Source organism: Motacilla alba, chromosome 6, assembly GCF_015832195.1.
Source record: "Motacilla alba alba isolate MOTALB_02 chromosome 6, Motacilla_alba_V1.0_pri, whole genome shotgun sequence".
Taxonomy (NCBI): domain Eukaryota; kingdom Metazoa; phylum Chordata; class Aves; order Passeriformes; family Motacillidae; genus Motacilla; species Motacilla alba.
Window position 1 is genome coordinate 17669107 of NC_052021.1, and position 20564 is coordinate 17689670.

The following is a 20564-nucleotide window of genomic DNA, read 5'->3' on the forward strand; positions in this document are numbered from 1 at the left end:
ACTAGGCTTCCTCATTGTTCCAATAATTCTAACACACTCTTTCTTGTCTACAAAGCTTTCTGCAGAAGTAGAAATAAAAACAGTCAAGAGGATTTTATTTCACTGGCATAGAAATGGAAAGGCCAGTTCAGTGGTGGCATGGAGAATGACCCACCACAGCTACAAAAGAGCCCAGCACTGTCCCTTCCTACTCACACGCCCCTACTTCCTCCTCAGCAACAGTACCAGGAGCCAACACTTGCAATATGCCCAGGTCCATCTGGTTTAGAAAGGGCTGCTGGGCTGTTCTGAATAAATGCCTCCCCACTCCCCTCCCAGGACTGTCACCTCTCTTTAGTGATTGCAAATAAATCCTCCTCATCCTCTTCCTCAAAGAGGCTTGTTGTCTTCACATCTTTAGCCTGACTGACAGTGCTAGCTGGTTTTGCAGGGTCTTCTTTTCGGCCATCCTCAGAAGGAAGTTTCGCTGGCTTGGAGACATTCCAATGTTCCTTAAAAAGAAGGAACAAGTTTTCTTTTGTCTTGGTCAAAGCCACTTTGCAATCTTCTTTATAAGGAACACTTTGTCATCTTGGCTGTCCTTTCATCTCTCTACTAGTTTACTTAGCTGCCTGCATTTTAGCCACTGTAATGTGACATTACTCAGGCTTTGCAAAGGTCCTGGTCACCTTTTGGCACACAATATTAATCCAGCAAAATACAGAACACACATTTTGTTACAGCTGCTCTTGACAGCCGAGGTCAGTGTCAACTGCAGTGTCACAAGAGTAGGGTCACTCAGTAGAACCTGATTGGAGCCACTTAAATAGTTAGCAAGTTTGATGTATGGGAAAACACAAGAAAAAAGAGAAAAAAATCCACCACATATAGACCCAAGACACCTTTACTAGAGTGCTCAATGCTGCACTTAGTTCCTTCACAGCAGCTCTCCCCCAGGCATCCACCATTTATTCAAACCTACACACTGAACAAGATACTTCTGCCTTGTTTGTTTTGCTATTCCCTGCATTTCAAGTGGTTTCCCCAGTTTCCCACCTTTGTTTGTCCCCTTTGTGAAAGGGATTACAGGCATGACAAAGTTTGAACTTGGTTTATTCTACATTGAGATAAAAATGCATCTAAAGATATTACTGTTGCCTACTAAACAAGCAATTACAGGACAAGTAATGAAGTCTATGCAACAGAGTAATTTTGAGAGGTAGGAGGACTAAGAAGAGTCTGGGTCCTATTCATATGAGCTAATTCAGAGGTTTCCAGACAAGTTTTTAATTTTTAAGTTTTTTATTTACTTTAGCGTCTCTGGCTTTCATTTTAGATGGAGGACAATACCTAGCCCATCCCAAGAAGAGGGCTGCTCTATGGGAAGCCTAATTATTTATGTATCATTTTCCCATCCCTAGATTTAAAAAAGCAAAACAGCCAAACAAAGAAAAAAACCACCAAAACTTAAGCAAATAAAAATTCCAATAAACAAAACCACATACAAAAGAAATCTACCTCAAAACAAAGAAAACCTCAACACATATCTATCTAGAACTGCTAAACTTTCCTTACAGAATTTAAAGCAGTAAGAACAAACTTATTTTTCCCTTTTAGTATTTTTAAGTCAGATTTGCTGGCAACAGTCTTCATTTCCTATCAAACCTTCCATGAATTACATTGAAAATACTGATTTTCTCTTCCACATGACTTCTATTACCTAAATCCTGTGAAAATTTGGATCAAGGATCAGCCTCCTTAGCTGCAAACAAGTCAAGGGATTGGGGTAGGCATGGCATGGGGATGCAGCAGAGTTGGTCTGTGGTTCCCTTCTCAAAAGTTTTATGCTTTGCTCAGCATAAAGCCCAGTAAACACTTTCAACCAAATCTCACTCCTCAGTACCTCCTCATCACTGCTGAATAATAAGCTGGAAGCTTTCTTGAGAGGCCCTGACTGTTTTGCTCTCACTTCGGGGGTCTTTTCCTGGTGCTTCTTGGCAGGTGCCACACCAAAGAGATCCTTAAAACAAAATAAAATATAGTATTATAAAAAAAATCAAAAGCCAAAGCCACAATGAAAAGCTCATCGAGAAATCATCGGTACGTAAGATGCTGTGCCATCCACTTCTCATGTAAGTAGGATACAGAAATGGTGTTTTCTGAAGATAATTTCACGCTTAACACCATAGTCTGTTACAAGGAATCCTAAACATGCAGCATTTGATAGACCAGAAGCCTGTTAGCACATAGCCTGGTTCTGGCTCACAGATTCTCCACCACAAGATGTGACAAGCAGCCAAAAACCACCACTCAGCAATTCTGTAGCACAGCAGCCAACACAATGGGGCACTCTCTCTAACCTGTATAATGAAATGGAGAATGAATCCTATTGTGAAGACAGGCATTAAGTGAGCTGAACAACTCCACTGGATAAAAAGATTTAAAAAGCATACCCTAATTCAAACTTTTTTAAGGTCTCTTGCACAAACTTGTGTTCTGACCTCTATTTCCATACTAGCAGTCATGATTCTTACACACTGAAGAGTGAGAAAAAAGGAATTCAACAGCCATGACAAGAGAAGCAAGAAGTCAACCATGTGACAGACACCACAGGTTTAGCATAAGACAGCTTCTTGAAGCTCATATTTGTTCTACTGTTCAGTGTTCTCTAGTCCTATCAGTTAGAGGGATAATATAATCCTTCATGTTTAGGTCCAGAGGTGAAATGCACTGACTGCAAACTACTTAAAAGACCTTGAGAACTTGCAAGACTCCCCACTCCCACTCTTCTCCAAAGTGCTGTCCACATGCTCAGAACTGCAGCACAATGCAAGAGCAATTCAGTGCTCCATTTGCAAGCCCAGTGTTGTAAATGTCTCAGTATTTCCTGCTGCATTTCCAACAGCCTGTGCAGGTGGGCTCCCCCACACAGGCAGTATCAGGAAGTGGTACTTACCTCTTCATCATCATCAAACAAGGAAAGTGGAGCTTTTGTCATGGACTTGCTGGTGGGGAGAGATGTAGCTTTGGACTTCACAGGTTTACTTGATGAAAACAAATCCTGTGCAAACCAAAGAAATGTCACTTTGCAAAGCAAGGCCATATGTTTAAGAACTCTAAAGGGGACATTCGTGTTTTTCCTTATGAAAAAAGATGTTTAGAATGTCTATGAAGTAGTAGATGCCTTATCTGATGCACCAATCACTTCCAACTCCACAGGGATTTTCCTCATCTTTGCAGTTTAATTGCTAGCTGAAAGCCAAAATGAAACATCTGTAGTCTTTAATAATTCTTACTCTTAATTAGCTGCACCTTCCTGTCTTCAGGCTTTTAATTTATGCCTGTGTGTACCACTAATGCTTAACTCCCTGAAGACAGGGAAAACAATCAGATTTCACTCCTGGAGCAAGAAGGAGGAACTTTCAGAACAGCTGGGAGTACGTGCATGTATGTCAGATTTCCCAATCCTACAAAATGCATAAAGAGTCCCCAGATACAAGTGGACTGAAGTCAGGATGACTGAGATGCCAAGGATTTCTGCAGGGATTTACTCAAAGAAATACTCACCTCAGCATCCTCCTCATCAGAGAAAAGGCCCCTCTGTTTTCTTGGAGGTGTTTCAGACAAAGGCTTTAAGTCCTCACCTGAAGATGGTTGATTCTTTAGGACAAAAAAAGACTGCATCAGCACCCATTTAGATTCAGCAAGGGCTGGCACATCTATGACACATTTTTTTGCAGTAGCCAGGAGGCAGGGGCAGGACTCAGAAGTTATTTTATACCACCTCATGTCATTGCTGGGGACAGGGGGAAGGGAGTCCCTTCCAGGGAGAAGCTCTCTGAGTCAGCTCAGCACGGCAGAGGCAGCAGAATCATTTGCCTCTTTTTTGTACCTTCTGTCATCAGTATGCCTGCTGTTGCTGTTTGCTCTCTTATCTCATTGCTGTTTCAAGTAAATTGGTTTTATCTCAATCCCTGATCTTTACCTTTTGCGCCTCCAATTCCCCTCTTTAGTCCTCCCAGGGAGAGAGGGATGGTTGGAGTGGGGGCACTAAACTGGGAAGTACCTTTCCTAAACCATGACAGATCCCTGCTAAGAGGCATGGTGATGGCAAAATCCCAGCAGCTGAAGAGACAGAACCCAAGCTTGTCACTTGTGGGCTAAAGTCCAAAACTCATGTGCTATGCTCAGATGACTTGCAGGTCTTACCACAGGCCTCCTCTCTGCCACACCATCCTTCTCAGCAGAAGAATGTATGCAGCAACTCATGCCAGGCCTTGGAAGCTGAAGGAAAATGTTTCTTTTAACAAGCTGTGTTTCATAAAGGATAAGGGCAGTTTGTGCCAGCCATCATTTCCTGCATTATCACAGCACAGCCCCAGCCTGCCACCAGCTATATTGCCATTAAACTCAGAATGATCCCAGACCCAAGCACTACTGTCATAAAGCTGGGAATATAAAACAGGCCTCTCTTCCTGACTGAGCAGGAGGGGTGCTGCTGAATCAGTTCTCATCCTCTCCCCTAGGAAAGTCCAGTGCCGTGAGATCCCTCTCACTGCTCCTGCTTCACTGACCATGGATACTCTTGCACTGCAACAGAAATAGAAGCTGGCTTTGGCCCCGTGCTCAGGAGCTTCTCATAGGACAACATGGAGAAGGTGCTACAGCAATTTGCATTAGACATCCCCAGCACTGTACTTCTCAGTCCAGAGGGGAGCAGAGTCACCGCAGCTAATTACGTTCAAATACTCATTGGACAGAAGGTATAAAATGAGTATATACAGTATCTACTATAGAAACAAAGAGCATTACTACTTTCCTCAAGGCACTGTTCTGAAAGTAGAGTGGATATTAGGAGGTTCTCCTAACTCTCTCACATATATATGCAGGTGCTCAGTATCATGTTCACAGCTTTCTACAACTTAGAGGAATTTTCAGCTGAAAACCAGTTTTCTAAACACCCCAAGTTTTGTAAATGCTTGGGTAGAACTGTGACACCCACCCTCCTCTCCCATAATACACACAAGCTCTGGGTTACCAGTTAAGCTGCTGTCAGTGGCTGGTGTAAGAGCAGACAGTTTCTGCAGCACAAAACTGACACCAAAGGTTTGTAACTCAGGCTGGTTTCATTTCAGCCATGAAATTCATAAACATTTTTTACTATTAGAGGCTTCTCATTTTGCTCTCATTTCAATCCTGCCTTAATAAGATTCTTTTAATCACTGCCCACACAAATAAAAGCCCCAAATAAACCCCAAGTTTAAAAGACAAAAGGCATTTAAGGAGCACTGAAGCACTAAATTATGGAAGACTGTAGGAACCTAGTCCTATTTCATAAATATGTCACTTTTATAGTGTTGTGTATGGAAAGACTGCTTCAACTGCACTAGAAACTTTCCCTAAAACCTCAGCTAAACAATCCATCTATATGCCATTACCTTTTTTTCCACAATTGCCTCCCTATGGCTTTCCATTTCTTTAGTTGTGCCAGCAACCACAGAAGAAATGGCAGGTTTCTCCTTGAATAAATCACCTTCATCATCATCATCAAATAGGTCAGCTGTAGACTTGACTACATAAAGAGACAAAACCAACAGGGAATGATGAATACAGAACAAGAGAAGATAAGAGAGTCTCAAAAGATACCATACTGTTTAACGATGACCAACATCAGGAGTCTTTGAGAGAAAAACCAGACAAGCTCCCAAAGTGAAACACCACTTACCTGAAAGCACTGGTGACAGAATATGCAGTGAAGCAGCTCAGCCAACTGGCACCTCTAAAGGCAGTGTTTTGTATTGGCTTAGCACAGGCCTAGACTCTACTAATAGGGAATGCTGGGCACAAAGATTCAAGGCTATGTGAATAAAGCCTGTACCAATTCCCTGATGCAAGTCTAGATACTGCTCTAGTGGTAGAAGGAGCATCATTAGAGAGAAGTCAGGGAGAGCATGTACAAAAAAAAAGAGCATGTACAAACCAGCCCCATGTCACTCTGATTAAAAGAAATACCAATGACAAAAAACCCTCTACAACAGAACACCAAAAATCAACCAAAACTACAACCCCTCAAAACCCAAGCAGAAGTCACAGTGATAATTTTGATGATCTTCAGTGTTTAATCTTTCACCACAAATGTTTAGACGTACCTGGATCTGGAGGCTTTTTAGTTGCTTCCACAAAGAAATCATCATCATCATCATTATCAAATAGAACAACCTTCCCAGGTTGTTTAGGAGTTTTTTCTGTGCTCCGTGCTGCAGATTTCTTGTCTTTTCCTCCAATTACAGTGGAACTTAACACATCACTTCCTCCTGCAAGTGAGATGGGAGCAGAATAAAAATCAAAATAACATTTCCAGAGTTACCGAAAAGCTGAATTTGTGCCACAGTAAGTCACATCAGGTACAGTTTCCATCTCAGCAACTTTTAAGGCGCTCCTGCAACAGTGCCACATCAAAAGCATTAGCTAGACACATTCTGATAAAGCCAAGTCACAGACAGCCCCTCACTCTCACTGCAGCCACTTCTTCCTCAAACCTGCTCATCTTCCCTAGGAACAGCAGCCAGGCTCTGTGTTGAAGCTAGAAGACTCAGTAGTCCCATACTGCTGCCCCTGTGGACTTCCCAAACCAGAATCCCACTCTACTAACTAGTACACCACACCACTGTGGCCCAGTGAAGCAGTAGTGTGCTTGGGGAGAGGGAGGGACAGGTGACCGAGTTCTTCCCAGGAGGCACGCTGGCCATGCGAGCCCCGTGCTGCGAGGCTGGCTTTGGCCGCGAGATCCCTGCGCACGCCAGCTACGGCGGTGATGGACTAGAGCCAGCCAGGGCAACTGCTCCTTCTGCCTCTGTGTGGAAATGCCCAGCCTCAGTGCTGTGTGCGTGACCATCTGAGACTCCTAATGGTCTCAGCCTGTCTTTTGGCTTCTCATGTGTAGATGCTTGGAAACGAGACAGAGGTAGGGAGATACTTGAATGAAAGTATGGCAGAAAGCAGAACAATTGCTATTTGGTTAAGTCAGCAGACTGCATAAATTTTGATCAGCAGCAGGTTCTTATTAAAAGAAAAGTGTATTATGTAATTATGAAGTGCCTCAGGACTGACAGGAATACAGCCACAACATTCGGTTATTTATTAAAGATTACTGAGTTCCTAAACAAACTGTTCACTGGAATAGCAAAGGAGCCTCAATCTTGGCTTTTCTTTGGTGACTTAAGCCTGTCAACAAGTTATTGAGAGGGAGCAACTAAAGATTAAACTCACTGCTTATACAACAGTACCTCCAAGAAAGAAGAAAGGATAAAAAAAATCCCACACATCAATCTGCTGTTTTCAACTCCGCTACTGAGTTTTACAATTACGTAGAAGTTCCATTGTTGACATATATCTTTGACCCTGGAGTGAAAAGTCTGTATTTGTGTACTTCCTACTCTAAAAATTATGCTGACTGAGGTCGCAGTTAATGAAGCCAGTCTTAAAACAGACCTTTATTAAGAAAGGCCAAAACTTAAAATTCAGGTACCTCAATCAAGTGAAGAGCCTGCACCCTGACAGCAATCTTTGTCAGTAAATTCAAAAACAACTGGTGAACTGTTTCTTTTCATTGATCAGCTTGGATTCTGATAAGAAACAGAGATCTTAGTACAATTCTTTTTTACATTTAGCTCCAAGTTACAGATCTGGTTCTATCCCCATGTATGCAGATCCTCCTAATCAAAACCAGAAAAACAAGACTGGTCTTAACATAGGAACTTGATGTTTCAACTGTTTTTCTGCTAATCCACGGAAATATGATCAGATGTGAAAGATCAAAATGCAGTTCCTTCTCAGGCTACAGGTGGAAGCTGTGACTGCATGCACAGCAGAATTAAGCTGCATAATATCAGTTGAAGTGACACATTCTTAAAAGTTCAGAGCACAACACTTGAAGCTGACAGTTGCTAATATCTGCCATCAGTGACACCTACCTTCAGAGCTCCTCCAGAATCTTTGATTATCCATAAAACATGCTGCAGTTTAGGCTTAGCATGGTAGAAGCATCTGTATTTGTCATTAAGCATATGATCAAGCAATGCAGTGCTGCTGCATTTGGATAGTTTTTTTCTTTAAAACCTCGGCAGTAGGTTTTAAAGAAAAGAGCATTTTGTGCATGAAGCAATTGGCTATTGAATAAATCATACCTGGAAACAGAAATACTGCACCTGCAGGAACTTTCTTTAAGGACTTTGTAGAGGATGCTGAAATCATAGGAAGTACAATACAAATGGATGCACTTATTTTACGCTGTCAAAGCCTTCAGAACTTTACCACAGAAACAAGAATTCAAGAAGTTGTCTGAGCTGCTTTTTATTTCTTAACAGCTCAGAACTCTTTACACATTCTCCTTGAACTTCTGGGCTTTTGCAAATATATGTAACAGTCTATTTTTTTCCATTTAAACTCCACCGAACAGCTGCAATACACTGAAGCTTATAAACGCATTACAAGTTTACATACAGCATTATTTACAACACATTCACACACTCAAAACCACTTCAATACAATACATTCAAAACAAAATGGCTTAGTCTCCCAACACATATCTGAAAATTCATCAAATACAGTGCTTCAGTAAAAGCTCTGCAATACAGAATGTGTGCTCAGAGTCCTTAAGGATATGCACCTAGTGGGAAACTCATGTGAATTAATCTGCAAGAAGAAATCTCTGCTCCCCTCAAACCCACAACCGGATCCTGCAAAGTACACTTGAGAAGCAGGAGCCCAGCACATGCAGAGAGCTCGGCCAACAGCAGTAAGGACATCCTTTCAGCTCTACAAGAGTAGGTGTGTGTAACACATCATAGTGAACAAACACACATAAAATTCAACACAGCTCTTCTCTATTAACACTGGTTGGGAGAAGAGACTTGCTCTGTAATCGCTACACCAGGCTTTCTAGTTTGGGAACAAACAGTTTAGCTGCTAGCAGTAATAAATCACAGCACAGACAAGACTACAGGAGGCAACTGTTGGTTCTTACCTTCACTTACGGGTGCTTGCTCCTCTCTCTCTTTTGATTCTTCTCCTTTTGGTGCTTCAGCAAAAAGATCACTCTGCTCATAGATGAAAATGCAAAGGGGGGGAAGTGGTGAATTTGTTTTTGTAGGAAATTACAGATGCGGATTTTTCCATATTGAACGTTCACTTCTGAGCCAAGACAGAGGAGGTAATCACCACGCCCTTCTCAAAAGGATGTCTGCAAATACAGACTTAAATCTAGGCACTAAAGTGTTAACTTGAGTGTATATATTCAGAAAAGCAGCACTCTTCTAAAATTTAATTTACTGATCACTAGTCTGTCTGCTGAAGAGAAGGAATGACCTTTTATTTGCACATCTTCAAGGACTTACACTAATTAATCTACAGCTGGTTAGGTCCTGATTATACCCTTCTAAGCTTTCCTACTGAAGTTTATACAGTAAGGTTTGAGGGAAAAATTCAGGTCAGGGCAAGCATAAAAATACTCCTGAACTTAATGTGGATAAAACATACATGCAGGGAAATACATTCCAGCTCAAAAACATTGCAGGACACTCCCACAGTTGTTCCTGTGTTCAGGTTGCATTGCCCTGTACCAACCTCCAACAATCACAGCCTGGATTTCCAGGAAACCTCCAGATTTTTTGAGTACTGACCACTTAATTTCTTGAAAGCCTCCCTCTTATGCAAATCGGGTATTAAAGGTTGACTACCTGGAGACTCAAAATGCATGATCTTTGTATAAAACTCTAGAAAGAAGACAAAACACTTCAGAAAGAGCATGGGAGCACAGGGGTGTGGCAGAGGTGTCAGTGATCAATTGCCATTGCTCAGTTATTATTTGCCTGTTGTCCTGCTGTGTCTGCCTGCTGGTATAGCACAGCCTCCTCCTCCAATGCACAAGTAAAGTGAAGCTAAGTCACCCTTCAGAGAGGATTAACTTTAGGTAACAGAAAACCAAGCCCAGGTGTATGCAGGCAGGCAACAATCACAGACAGATCTGCTTGGCTGTCCTGTGTCTACACAAATGAGGAAAGTAGTCTGAGTAATAAGTTCACCAAGAGGTAACTGGCGATGGCTTCATTCAAATTTGTACTCACACAAAGCTGCCTTGCACTATCGGATTATTTTTCTTAATATCTGCAGTATTCTCACCTCTTCATCATCAAAGAGGCCGGTTCCACCACTGAAGAGGCCACCCCTTGAACCAAACGGTGTGAAGTCCTCATCAGTCAATTTAGGAGGCTTGAAGATGTCATCATCTTCATCTAGAAAGTACAAGAGACATGAGCTTTGGTCAGACTGATCAAGTTTCAGGAAATGGAATTAGAGACAACCAAAATAAAAACTGCTTTGTTTCCATCTGCTCTCATAAACATGACACAGAGAGAAGCTGCTGAAGACAGCTTGGGTTGTGCAGTTGCTGCAGAAGGCCACATTAAAGGAAGAACTCTCACTAAGCGTGTTTCCAGCCTTGTTTACATGCACATCACAATCTAGATCTGTTTACACATTCACCTTGAAGGATGCTCACTGATATCCCACCCAGCTTCTATAGCAAAAGTCACGATGTCTTAAGTGTTATCGTACAATCCAGCCCAAAATTCAAAAGCAAGAGAGGAGGATATCCTACCATCCGATGGAACTCTAACTTCCTTCTTCTCTTTTGGGGTTTTCCTTGTTTTGGTCTCTGATGACAGGGCTTTAAGAAGAAAGTTTCAATGAAAAACTAGTCCACCTTTACTTACAGTCTAAGATCAATCTATGGCAAAAAAGAACCTAAAAAAATAACAAACCAAACTGACCTCTGTGGTTTCATATGAATCAGCCTAATGAATCAATTGTATGAAATACAGTTTCTAAAACTAATACTTAAAATTGTAATAGAATCATTCTGTCAGACACTAGGGGTTCAATACAATGGTCTACGTGCAGACTAGTGTCACCTGAGATGTCAGAAAGCAACACAGCTTTGCACAGGTTCCACGCTTCTGCAGAACTCTAAGCATCTCAACTGGCTCCAGATTTATTATTGTCTTCATTCAGCAACCAAAAGCAAAGCTAGAGTTTTATCTCCTCTAGCCTTATAAGGTTACTTCAGTGACTGGAAGATTTCCCTGTAACTGAACAGGTTAAGTTGGTAGGTTTTATACTCTTGATATCAACAGACCTAGTTTGTTTGAACTGTGCAAGAACACACACACAGCTCTTGTCTGCTCCTCTTCTCAATATTACAGGTCAACAGCAGCCTCCCAAGCACTTTCCAGCTCAACTTCAGCTAGCTATTTTTCACTGCTGCTTTGCTGCAAGACTAAATACTTGAGACATCTCTGCCTTTGAAAGCAACACAAAAGTAAATGCATTATTTAGCCTAACATATCTTAAGTGACAGTAGCAAGGAAAACTTCCTCAAAACACTATATTTAAGCCACAAAGAAAACAAACAATTTGCACCACATGAAAACACCAATCTACTGCTTGAGGTATTTCCTACTGTAGAGCTCACAGAAAGACTACAGTGACCAGTGGCTTCCACAAACTTGCCTGAAACAGGAGAAAGCACATGTGGTCAAACAAGCAGAGGGAGAATCAGATTGGAAAGAAAACATTTCCAATATTGTGTGTTTTGAGAGTGACCTGTCTCACCTGAAAGCAATGTCTTTCACACTAAAACTCAGTGAATTCCAATTCAGTCCTCTGAGTTATGGGCAAAGAATTACTCAGAGCACAAAATAGGGTCTGCAATTCCTCTTGTCATGCTTATACCCAATACATTTTCACATGATAGACCTGTGTAACTTCATGTATTGTTACCCACAATCTCCTGTCCCACACTTTCACAAGTCCCCCATTACTGCACAAACACTTTTCAAAACTTGGGAGATAACTCACATGAACACTCTTCATCCTGCCTGACTGGCACTTCTCCTTTGATTCGGGCTGCCAACTCATCGGCAAATGATGTTGGCCTCTTCTTTTTCTGAGCAGCAGGGACAAATAACAGCAGATCCAGTTAGCAACTTGATGCAATTGCAATTATAAATACTGTATTCTATAGCCTAACTTGTACAGTATCTTGTCTAGACTGCCTGAAGTCCTCAGAAGAAGCAATACAGCTTTCTGTTAAGAAAGCAGTGATTAGGAAAGCATCAAGAATAAAAAAATCCTCAGAATTTCTAGTTTTGATGAACACATAGTTTTTAATGTCACCTTGCTTGGTAAGCAGGAGAAACAAAAGGCTTTTACCTCACAAAAATGCAACAATTAATTTCTTAACATTCTTGAAAGACAGCTTTGATACTTTCTTTAGGTGTGAGAATCCGAGTTTAAAGGGGTAACACCTGAACAATCATGTTAAAAGACTACTGAGGATTTTTGGATGCACTTCCTACAGGATTCCATTCCAGGTACTTGAGAGCTACCATTATAATCCCTCTAAGGACAGATTTTTTGTACAGGATGTCAGATCTCCCACTCCAGGAAAGCAGCAAATACTCACAGGCTTTGTGCTTTCATCTAAGTCTCCATCCTCGTCCTCCTCTTTATCAGAGTCAAAGAGATCACAGCCATCATCATCGTCTTCATCACTCATCTGGGCTATCCTCTAAAAAACAATTAATATCCTGTTCACATACAAAACAAGCACAAGACTACATCTGCTTAGATAAAATATTCAAATCAAACTTACAGAAATTTGGCACTTACAGCAAATTTGGAGTACTTCAAAGCTTTTGAAAGGTAAGGAAGAAGTGCTTCTAGCTGAAGACCTGGTATTTAGTCTTAACCATGAACACTGTGTTAAGTATTCCTTAGTGTCCCTTGATCAACTAGTAAAAAATTGTATCATCTTGCTCTGTCCTTAGGGTGCACAGCAGAATGAGAGACATTACATGCTCACATCCTGGTTTCAGCCACATCAATAAGAGGGTGAAAAAGATGAAGTGAACTGGAAGAGAGCTGGGGGTTGGCACAGGCAAGTGTCCAGAACTGAACTAAATCACCAACAACCCAAAGATACTTGCTCATCTTAAAATACATCAGGCATACAAAGCTACCCTATGAAGGTCAGCTTAAAATAACATTTGAGTGTTTTTGCAACACTGTTTTATTAGTAAGTAGATTAAATAAGGGTTGCTTTTAGCAACATTGCTCTTTCAGCATTAAATCATGCCAGATTGAGGATCCCCACCTAAAAGTCTTTTGCAGTGGCACATCTAAATATGGATAAGATTCCTTCTTCTAAAACCAATTACTGAAGTCAGGCTTGAATTTTACCATCTCAAAATTTCTCATTCATTATCCAAATGGATATACTGTTCAAATATTTAGTACTGTTCACACCTTTGATTCCATGTGATACTCAAACTTATTGTTCCTTGCCTCCTGCCCAGCAAGATTAGATTTTTAATTATAAAACAAATGAACCAACAGAAGCCTAGTTTTCCTGGGGTAGATTCTTTGAACTCTCATGCCTCCCAAGTTATTCCTGAGGAAAACATACCAGGCAATGCCATCCCACATAGGCTCTGACAGCTTGCAAGCATGTCTTTAAGCCCAACCCAGGCTCATTTTCAGAACATGGTGCCATCTGCCCAAGACCTTCCCATAAAAAAGTTATAAAAATCAGGCCTCACAAAGTTGCTAACCAACTGTCTAGAGCTCTCATCTCCTCTTTCATGCATGCTCACTGTATCACAAATATGAAGTCTGGCAGGTATGCACCAGAGTGTTTAACCGTACCGTCTTTTGGTCATCTTCACTAGGGTTTCCAAATTCATCATCTGATTCCTGTAACATAAGAGACCCAGAGACAAGAATCACACTTTATTTCGTCCAATGGTTAAAGGAGAGGGCTCAGAAACTCCGAACTTGCTGAAGTTTGAACATTCAGATCTCCTCAACATGATCTGACCAAGAAATTGTTCCCCCACTGCTGACCATCTTTACGACAGGGGCTCACTAGAAAGTCACTAACTCAGCAAAGACAGCAGGCTCCATTGTGACTGCATCCAAGTAACTCAAGAGGGATTTCATTTTAAGTTAGCAAAGATACCAAAAGCAAACACCTCAGGAAAAAGGGATTGCTTCTGTAGCACAGTTACAAAGCAGAGACATCCCAGCCAAAGCAGGCAAAGCATATCAGAAACTGATATTCCATTGCAGCAGATTTATGAGGCTAAGCCTGGAGGTGCATTACTCAAAGCTTTAAACTTGTTCCTGTCAGTCTCCGTCCCATTCTTTGTAACTGTAATTTACAACAGATTTGTTCTCCATAAATGCAATTCTTTATAAGAATCTGATTTGCTTCACAAAATTAAATTAGAGTGGAATAAAGCACTTCAGTTTGAAGTATTCTACTTTAATAACAGCTAGAGTCAATACCACATAAATGTTCCTCTGGAAAGCTGCAGAGGAAACCACTGCATAAGAACAATAACAAAGTATATTTATCCCAACCAACACAGGGAAAAAACCTCGTGCAGTATTATCTTGAGAGCCAACTTTAAAAAGCAAGGTAGTTAATGGCCTCACATGCAAGGAATGCTTGTGCAAAACAGCTGGCACTTGCCACTTACCTCCTCATCCTTCTCTTCACTGTCAATTACACTTCCACGATCGCTATCTACTGATCCTTCTAATTTAAATGGAAACAAAAAAGTTAACATCAGACACAGAACAATGTAGTCACCATTTAAGCCACCTAAAGACTCGGAAGAAAACCAAAATTAAGGTGGGTAGAGTGTGGTTTGAAAGAGCTTCGAAAGCTGATGAAATTTTAATACTTTGCATTTCTAATACACAAAGCACAAGCAATTGAGAAGTTACTGCTTTGTATACTGGAAATGTTACAGCACGATGAACATTTTTTTCCTCAGCTAATTACAGCCTGCATCTAACCATGCAAGAACAGTACACAGGATAACCAAAGCAGTGATTTAAAACAGTGAAAAATCTTGGATTGGGAACTAATTACTTGCATAGAAATAAAAGGTCATGCCAGCACATACCTTCACTAGAGAGATCTCCAAGGCCAACATCATCCTGTTCCATAAACTGCTGAGAGCCAATCAAGTAAGGTAAAGGTCTGTCAATATAGAGATCCTGGAAAGAGACAACATCAGATCTTTCTGACATCTTTGAACATCCCTACATGGCTGACAAAGACAGCAGTCTTACATCCCTTGTTTAAACTCAAGGAAGATACAAGCTTGTTAAGAGTCCCACCAAACATATGCTTCAAGTCAACATACAACTGGGTGGGCTAGCTGAGGTTTATTTCCCTCAACACTGTCAAACAAAGTGGCTACTTCTATTTGTGTAGTCCCAACTTGTTTTCTGCATGCCATAGAACAGAAGAATATCCTTGCAAAGACCTACAGCCATGAGTCTTATCCCAAAACCTGGACCTTGGATTTTTAATTACTGGGATGGTAAAAGCAACCTATAAAGACATGGTTTGTACCTAAAAAGCACAAAATTTTTACATCCTACTCCCACACAGAATTGAGGCTTCCCCTTCGAAGTTCACTCCATTAAACTAACTTCCTTTAGGATGCCATACCTTAATGCTAACCTAACTGCAAGACAGGCAGGTTACAAAAGGAGTAGCCCAGCAGAAAGCACTTCTTCAGATGCAGTCATCAAACCCTCTTTTTAGGTAACAGGTTTAGGTACCATCAGTTTTACACTAAGGCAGTAATACAGCTGACAGAAGCAAAGAGCAAGTCCAAGAAAGGAAAACAAACCCAGCAAGAACAGGTCCCTGTACCTTTGGCTCAAGTATCAGTTCCACTCTTTCATTACTTTCTTCTTCTTCTGAGTCAGAGTTCCCTGCTTTGATGTCTAGCTGTTCAAATGCACTGTCCAGAACTTGCAACCCATAATTCACTGCTTCTTGAATTTTAGGGATTAGATCAGCTTCTTTCTGTTCCCGTGTCTTTTCCTTTAGTAACAGAAAAAAACACATGCTCATTGCGTTTTACTTAAGACTCAATCTTACCACAACACACATACAAAATATTAATTTCAAATCAGCACAATGAAAGCTTTTTCACTAGGTGCATTAGAAGGACAATCAGATTTTTTTTTGTTCAACTCAATTCATTTTCATCACTCCAGAAACAGAGATGTTCTAAACATCCACACAAACGCAGTATTGTTTTACTTGTGCTCCTAAACATTATGGGGACATTTATGGTATAATACATCTAGATTGTAATATACATACATACACATATATACATATAAATATAGGAGTACTTATTCTAGGAATTATTTCAGTCAGATTCTGCTTCCCCAATTTACTACCTGTGAGTCCAGTAAGGCTGCCCAAGGCCTTCTTGCTGAAAAAACATGCATAACCCCTTGAAAAATCCATGCATAAGTCTTGTCTGCTGGATACAGTACTGAGCTTGGGGAGGCCCTAACAGATGATCACACACTGTAGTAGCCTCCAATATCACTGTCAACTTTATGACTGAGTGACACACACTATCCAACAGAGAGACCTCAAGGAGAAAGGAAGGAGTTTGGTTTGTGAGCTGTAAATGTAAGCTAAGCAAGTTTGAAAATGAGAAGGTAGACAATGGCTGCAAACATACTGATAGCACTCAAGGCAGCTGAAGTTAACTACCTGCTCTGTTTTGTCTCCAACATCAGCTTTGGGAATAGGCTCTTCCACCTCTTCATCATATACTCTCTGAAAAGTCAAGCAAAATTAATTAATGTAAGAACTAAAGGGGCTAAACCATGGGTACAACCACAAAGTACACTGTTAATATGTAATTAATTACACATTAGTTCATTACACATTAAAAAAAAGGAAGCCATGGATGATACCAAGTACCTTCATGCATTGGTACTGAAGGTACCATTGGCAGCCTCTCAATGCAATTGAGGTAATTCAAGTCTGCTAACAGACTAACCTGAACATGATAAAAAATGCACTGTTTAAACATTCCCAACATAAAGCTGTTCTAGACAACTTCAGAGTGAAACCTAGAGTTTACTTAGAGGCTGTCTACTTTCTTTTAGTTTGCTGTTATTTCGTAGCTTTCCTTCCATGCTCACAGAGAAGGTCCAAAACAACCCTCAACCTTCAGTTTATTCTGATGATCCCTCACATCCAGCACTCTTTTATAGGAACAGCTACAAGGAGAAAAAGGGGAATAAAAGATCTCCATGAAACCTAAATCCAAATCTCAAACACAGGTGTAGTTATCCCCTGGGAAGAGACAGATCTCACTAACTAAAACGAGAATCAGAAATGAAGACCTATTTCTGTGCACCTTAATTTGGGAACAGCTGTAAGCACATGAGAATTAAGACATTTGGTACAAACTGTTCTCAGCAGAATGATGATGCTGAACAGCCAAGCTAGGTCAGAAAAGACACTGCAGCACTGAAAAAACCCACCACCACCAAAAACCCCCAGAATACAAATCCAGTTTTCCATCTTTTCCTCTGCCACCTTCCAATAATAATGCCATGATGAGACACATATGGCCTGAAATAATGCCGATCAAAACAGAACACTTGATAAAACTCAGTGCTAAAAACCTTCCAAAAATCTGAAATACTATTAAAGCTCTCCATCTTAATTAGACACATACTTCTAGTGATACGATGTTGCAACAGGCTTTCAAGTCTAGCTTTATCTTCCAAAATAGAGATATCTATAAAGTGGCAACATTAACCAGAAAATATGCTTATCATGACCACAAGACAGGGACAACTTCCTGCAGGCCAACACCTTTAATACTGAATGCTTTTAGAGTAAAATAACACCATTAAGCAAATTTACAGCATTGTATAACATTCCTCATATTGAGACAGGTAAGTGCAGACAAATACTACATTCCTGCAACTTGTGAAGATAAAGCAAGAAATCCCAGAATTCCCAACTCATTTATAGTTCTAAAACCAAAATTCTGATCTCCTAGTCATGTATTAGCAAGGAAGGAAGGTATTACTGAAAAGGCAAAGGGAACCCGCCAGTATTGGATAGTGCATCATTCACAAGGGAATTAGGATATCTCTTAACAAAACGCAATTAAAAGTCATTTCATCCCTAAATCAGTATCAGACTTGTCAGAAAGCTAAATCACTCCTACATTAAGAGACAATGACAATGTTTGAAGTACAGGTTTGATGTTGTACTAGAAAACACTCACATTCTCTATGAACTGCGTGTTGGACAACATAAGAAAGTCATTGAAGACATTATGAAGGCGGCAGTCTGTAGCTTTTGTTTCACTGATCAATCCGTCCACCTGTTTTTTGATTTCGTGTGTCCTGGAAATGGTTTGCTGTGAGAATTCTTGTAGAAAACGCAGAAGCTGTTGACAACAACAAAAGAAAGCAATAGTCAGCATCCAACTGTTTTTCCTTTTGGCACCGTTTGTAAGACAGCCAGAACTGATCGTACACTTCAAATGAGGACCAAAGCACACGCACATCACACTGAAACGCTCCCGCGCACACACACAGGACCAAGTCTCAGACACTTCGTTCTGCATCTCCGTTCGAGCCAACCCATTATTTCAGTTTCCCTGCCCGGACCGGAGGCTTAAAGCAACGAGAGAGCCGCCGGGCCCGGGGGCTGCGCTCTACCCGCGGCAGGCCCGCCTCGATACCCCCGGCCAGCGGGCGGCAGCACCGCCCCGCACACGGCCCCGAGCCCCGGGGAGGCCGCGGCCCGCGCACTGCTCCGGTGCCGGGCTTAGGCCCGGTCCCGGCCGCACCGCTCACCCCGGCGTCCGAGGCCAAGGACCAGCTCTGGCTGCTCTTACGGATCTCGTCCAGCGACCAGGGCCGCTCCCACACCGGCGCGGGCTCCGCCGCGTCCCCGTTCATCTGCGGGAGAAGGACAGTGAGCAGCGGGGCCGCCGGTGCCGCTCCCGGCCCAGCCCGGCCCGGCCCGGCCCGGCCCGGTGCCGCCGCTCACCCTGGGCTGGCGCCGCCGCTGCCGCGGTCAGCTGAGCGCCGTCACGTGACCCGCCCCTCCCGCGCCGCACGGCCGGCAGGGGGAGCCACGCGCCTGGGCGGAGCCACCGCGTCCCGTCCCGCCGCGTCCCCTCCTATCCCATCCCCTCCTATCCCGTCCCCTCCTATCCCATCCCCTCCTCTCCCCTCCCACCGCGTCCCCTCCTATCCCATCCCCTCCCCTCCCACCGCGTCCCCTCCTATCCCATCCCCTCCCCTCCCACCGCGTCCCGTCCCGTCCCGTCCTGTCCCCTCCCACCCCGCTGCGTTCCCTCCTATCCCATCCCATCCCATCCCATCCCATCCCATCCCATCCCATCCCATCCCATCCCATCCCATCCCATCCCATCCCATCCCATCCCATCCCATCCCATCCCATCCCATCCCATCCCATCCCATCCCATCCCATCCCATCCCATCCATCCCCTCCCCTCCCCTCCCACCGCGTCCCCTCCTATCCCATCCCCTCCCATCCCACCGCATCTCCTCTCATCCCGTCCCCTCCCGTCCCCCCGCATCCCCTCCGTCCCCGTCCGTCCCGTCCCACCCTGCCCGCGGGAATCCCGCGGCGGGAGGCGGCTCCGGCTGCCGCAGCTGTGTCCCGGCTCTGACCCCCATCCCGGCAGTCAGGACGGGACGCGCCCTGCGGGGGACACGAGCGGAGCATAGTGGAGCGGGCAGCAGGGTCTGCCGCACAGTATTCCCCGCTGGAGCGCTGCACCGGCCTCTGCTGATGCCTAGGCTTACGAGTAAATAGGGACCCTTTCCTCCTATTTTTCTTACTGAAGTAAGTGCAAGGCTTGCCCTGAGCCAAGTAAAATCTCCTTAGTTTTAAAACTATGAGCCTTAATAAACCCGTGCCAGAATTCCAGGATCTGCTAGAAGAAAACACTCTGACATGAACAAATAATACAGTGCAAATCGCCAAACTGGAATTCAATTATCCCTAGGCCTTTTGAGGTTAAACACCCCCCACTAGCTTCCCCTTTTAATTTTTTTCCAATGGATTAAAAAGCCTTGTCATACCACTGTATTTCATATGGTCTTTATTACAAGTGAATTCCCGAGAAAGGAAGTGACAATAAAATAACCTGTTCTTCCAGGTGGTGACTGAATAATCCAGTGACATTATCAGACCTTTACATTAGCACATGGAGTTTATTTATTTATTACACTTGATACCGCTCATGAGGAACCAGGGCACTGATTGATCTTACTTGGGTTCTCAAATAAGAAAAAAAATGCAAGATCTCCAAGTTCTTATATATTGATCTAATGGCTACATTCAGATACTGGAAATACATGGCTAGGTAAGGGACACAGAAACTTCTAAAAGCAAAGTATCATAATATTCCTTTCAACTCTATTTTTCTCTTATTCTGTGACAAGACACCATTGATGAACTGGCTCAGACCTTCAAACCTAGTAGAATTTAAAGAATTTTAATATAATGATAATAAAACAGGAACTAACAAAGGACAAGTAGAAAAATACTAGCCTAGCCTAGTTTCACTTAAATATAAACATAAATATAAAATTACTCTCATAGCCTTTTAGTGTTTTGCTGTAGTTTCTTC

General features: G+C 42.4%; 1 protein-coding gene across 5 annotated transcripts in view; it reads right to left on the bottom strand.

Annotated features, from left to right (window-relative positions):
* WASHC2C (WASH complex subunit 2C) overlaps positions 1–19084 on the bottom strand; it is a 34994-nt gene extending 15910 nt beyond the window's left edge. For 3 of the 5 annotated variants that reach the window (XM_038140365.1, XM_038140364.1, XM_038140361.1), the window contains exons 1-20: positions 18950–19084; positions 18754–18858; positions 18177–18341; positions 16637–16702; positions 15773–15946; positions 15012–15105; positions 14580–14638; positions 13744–13791; positions 12503–12607; positions 11896–11983; positions 10637–10705; positions 10159–10271; positions 9005–9077; positions 8166–8222; positions 6129–6293; positions 5418–5551; positions 3547–3639; positions 2936–3040; positions 1883–1999; positions 328–491 (exon numbers count right to left, since the gene is read on the bottom strand). In XM_038140365.1, coding sequence (XP_037996293.1) covers positions 328–491; positions 1883–1999; positions 2936–3040; positions 3547–3639; positions 5418–5551; positions 6129–6293; positions 8166–8222; positions 9005–9077; positions 10159–10271; positions 10637–10705; positions 11896–11983; positions 12503–12607; positions 13744–13791; positions 14580–14638; positions 15012–15105; positions 15773–15946; positions 16637–16702; positions 18177–18341; positions 18754–18858 — 1994 coding nt within the window. In that variant the 5' untranslated portion in view covers positions 18950–19084. Of the gene's footprint in view, positions 1–327; positions 492–1882; positions 2000–2935; positions 3041–3546; positions 3640–5417; positions 5552–6128; positions 6294–8165; positions 8223–9004; positions 9078–10158; positions 10272–10636; positions 10706–11895; positions 11984–12502; positions 12608–13743; positions 13792–14579; positions 14639–15011; positions 15106–15772; positions 15947–16636; positions 16703–18176; positions 18342–18753; positions 18921–18949 lie in introns of those variants that run through there. The other 2 variants (XM_038140363.1, XM_038140362.1) reach the window with 2 other exon arrangements.
* Positions 19085–20564: the final 1480 nt, after the last annotated feature.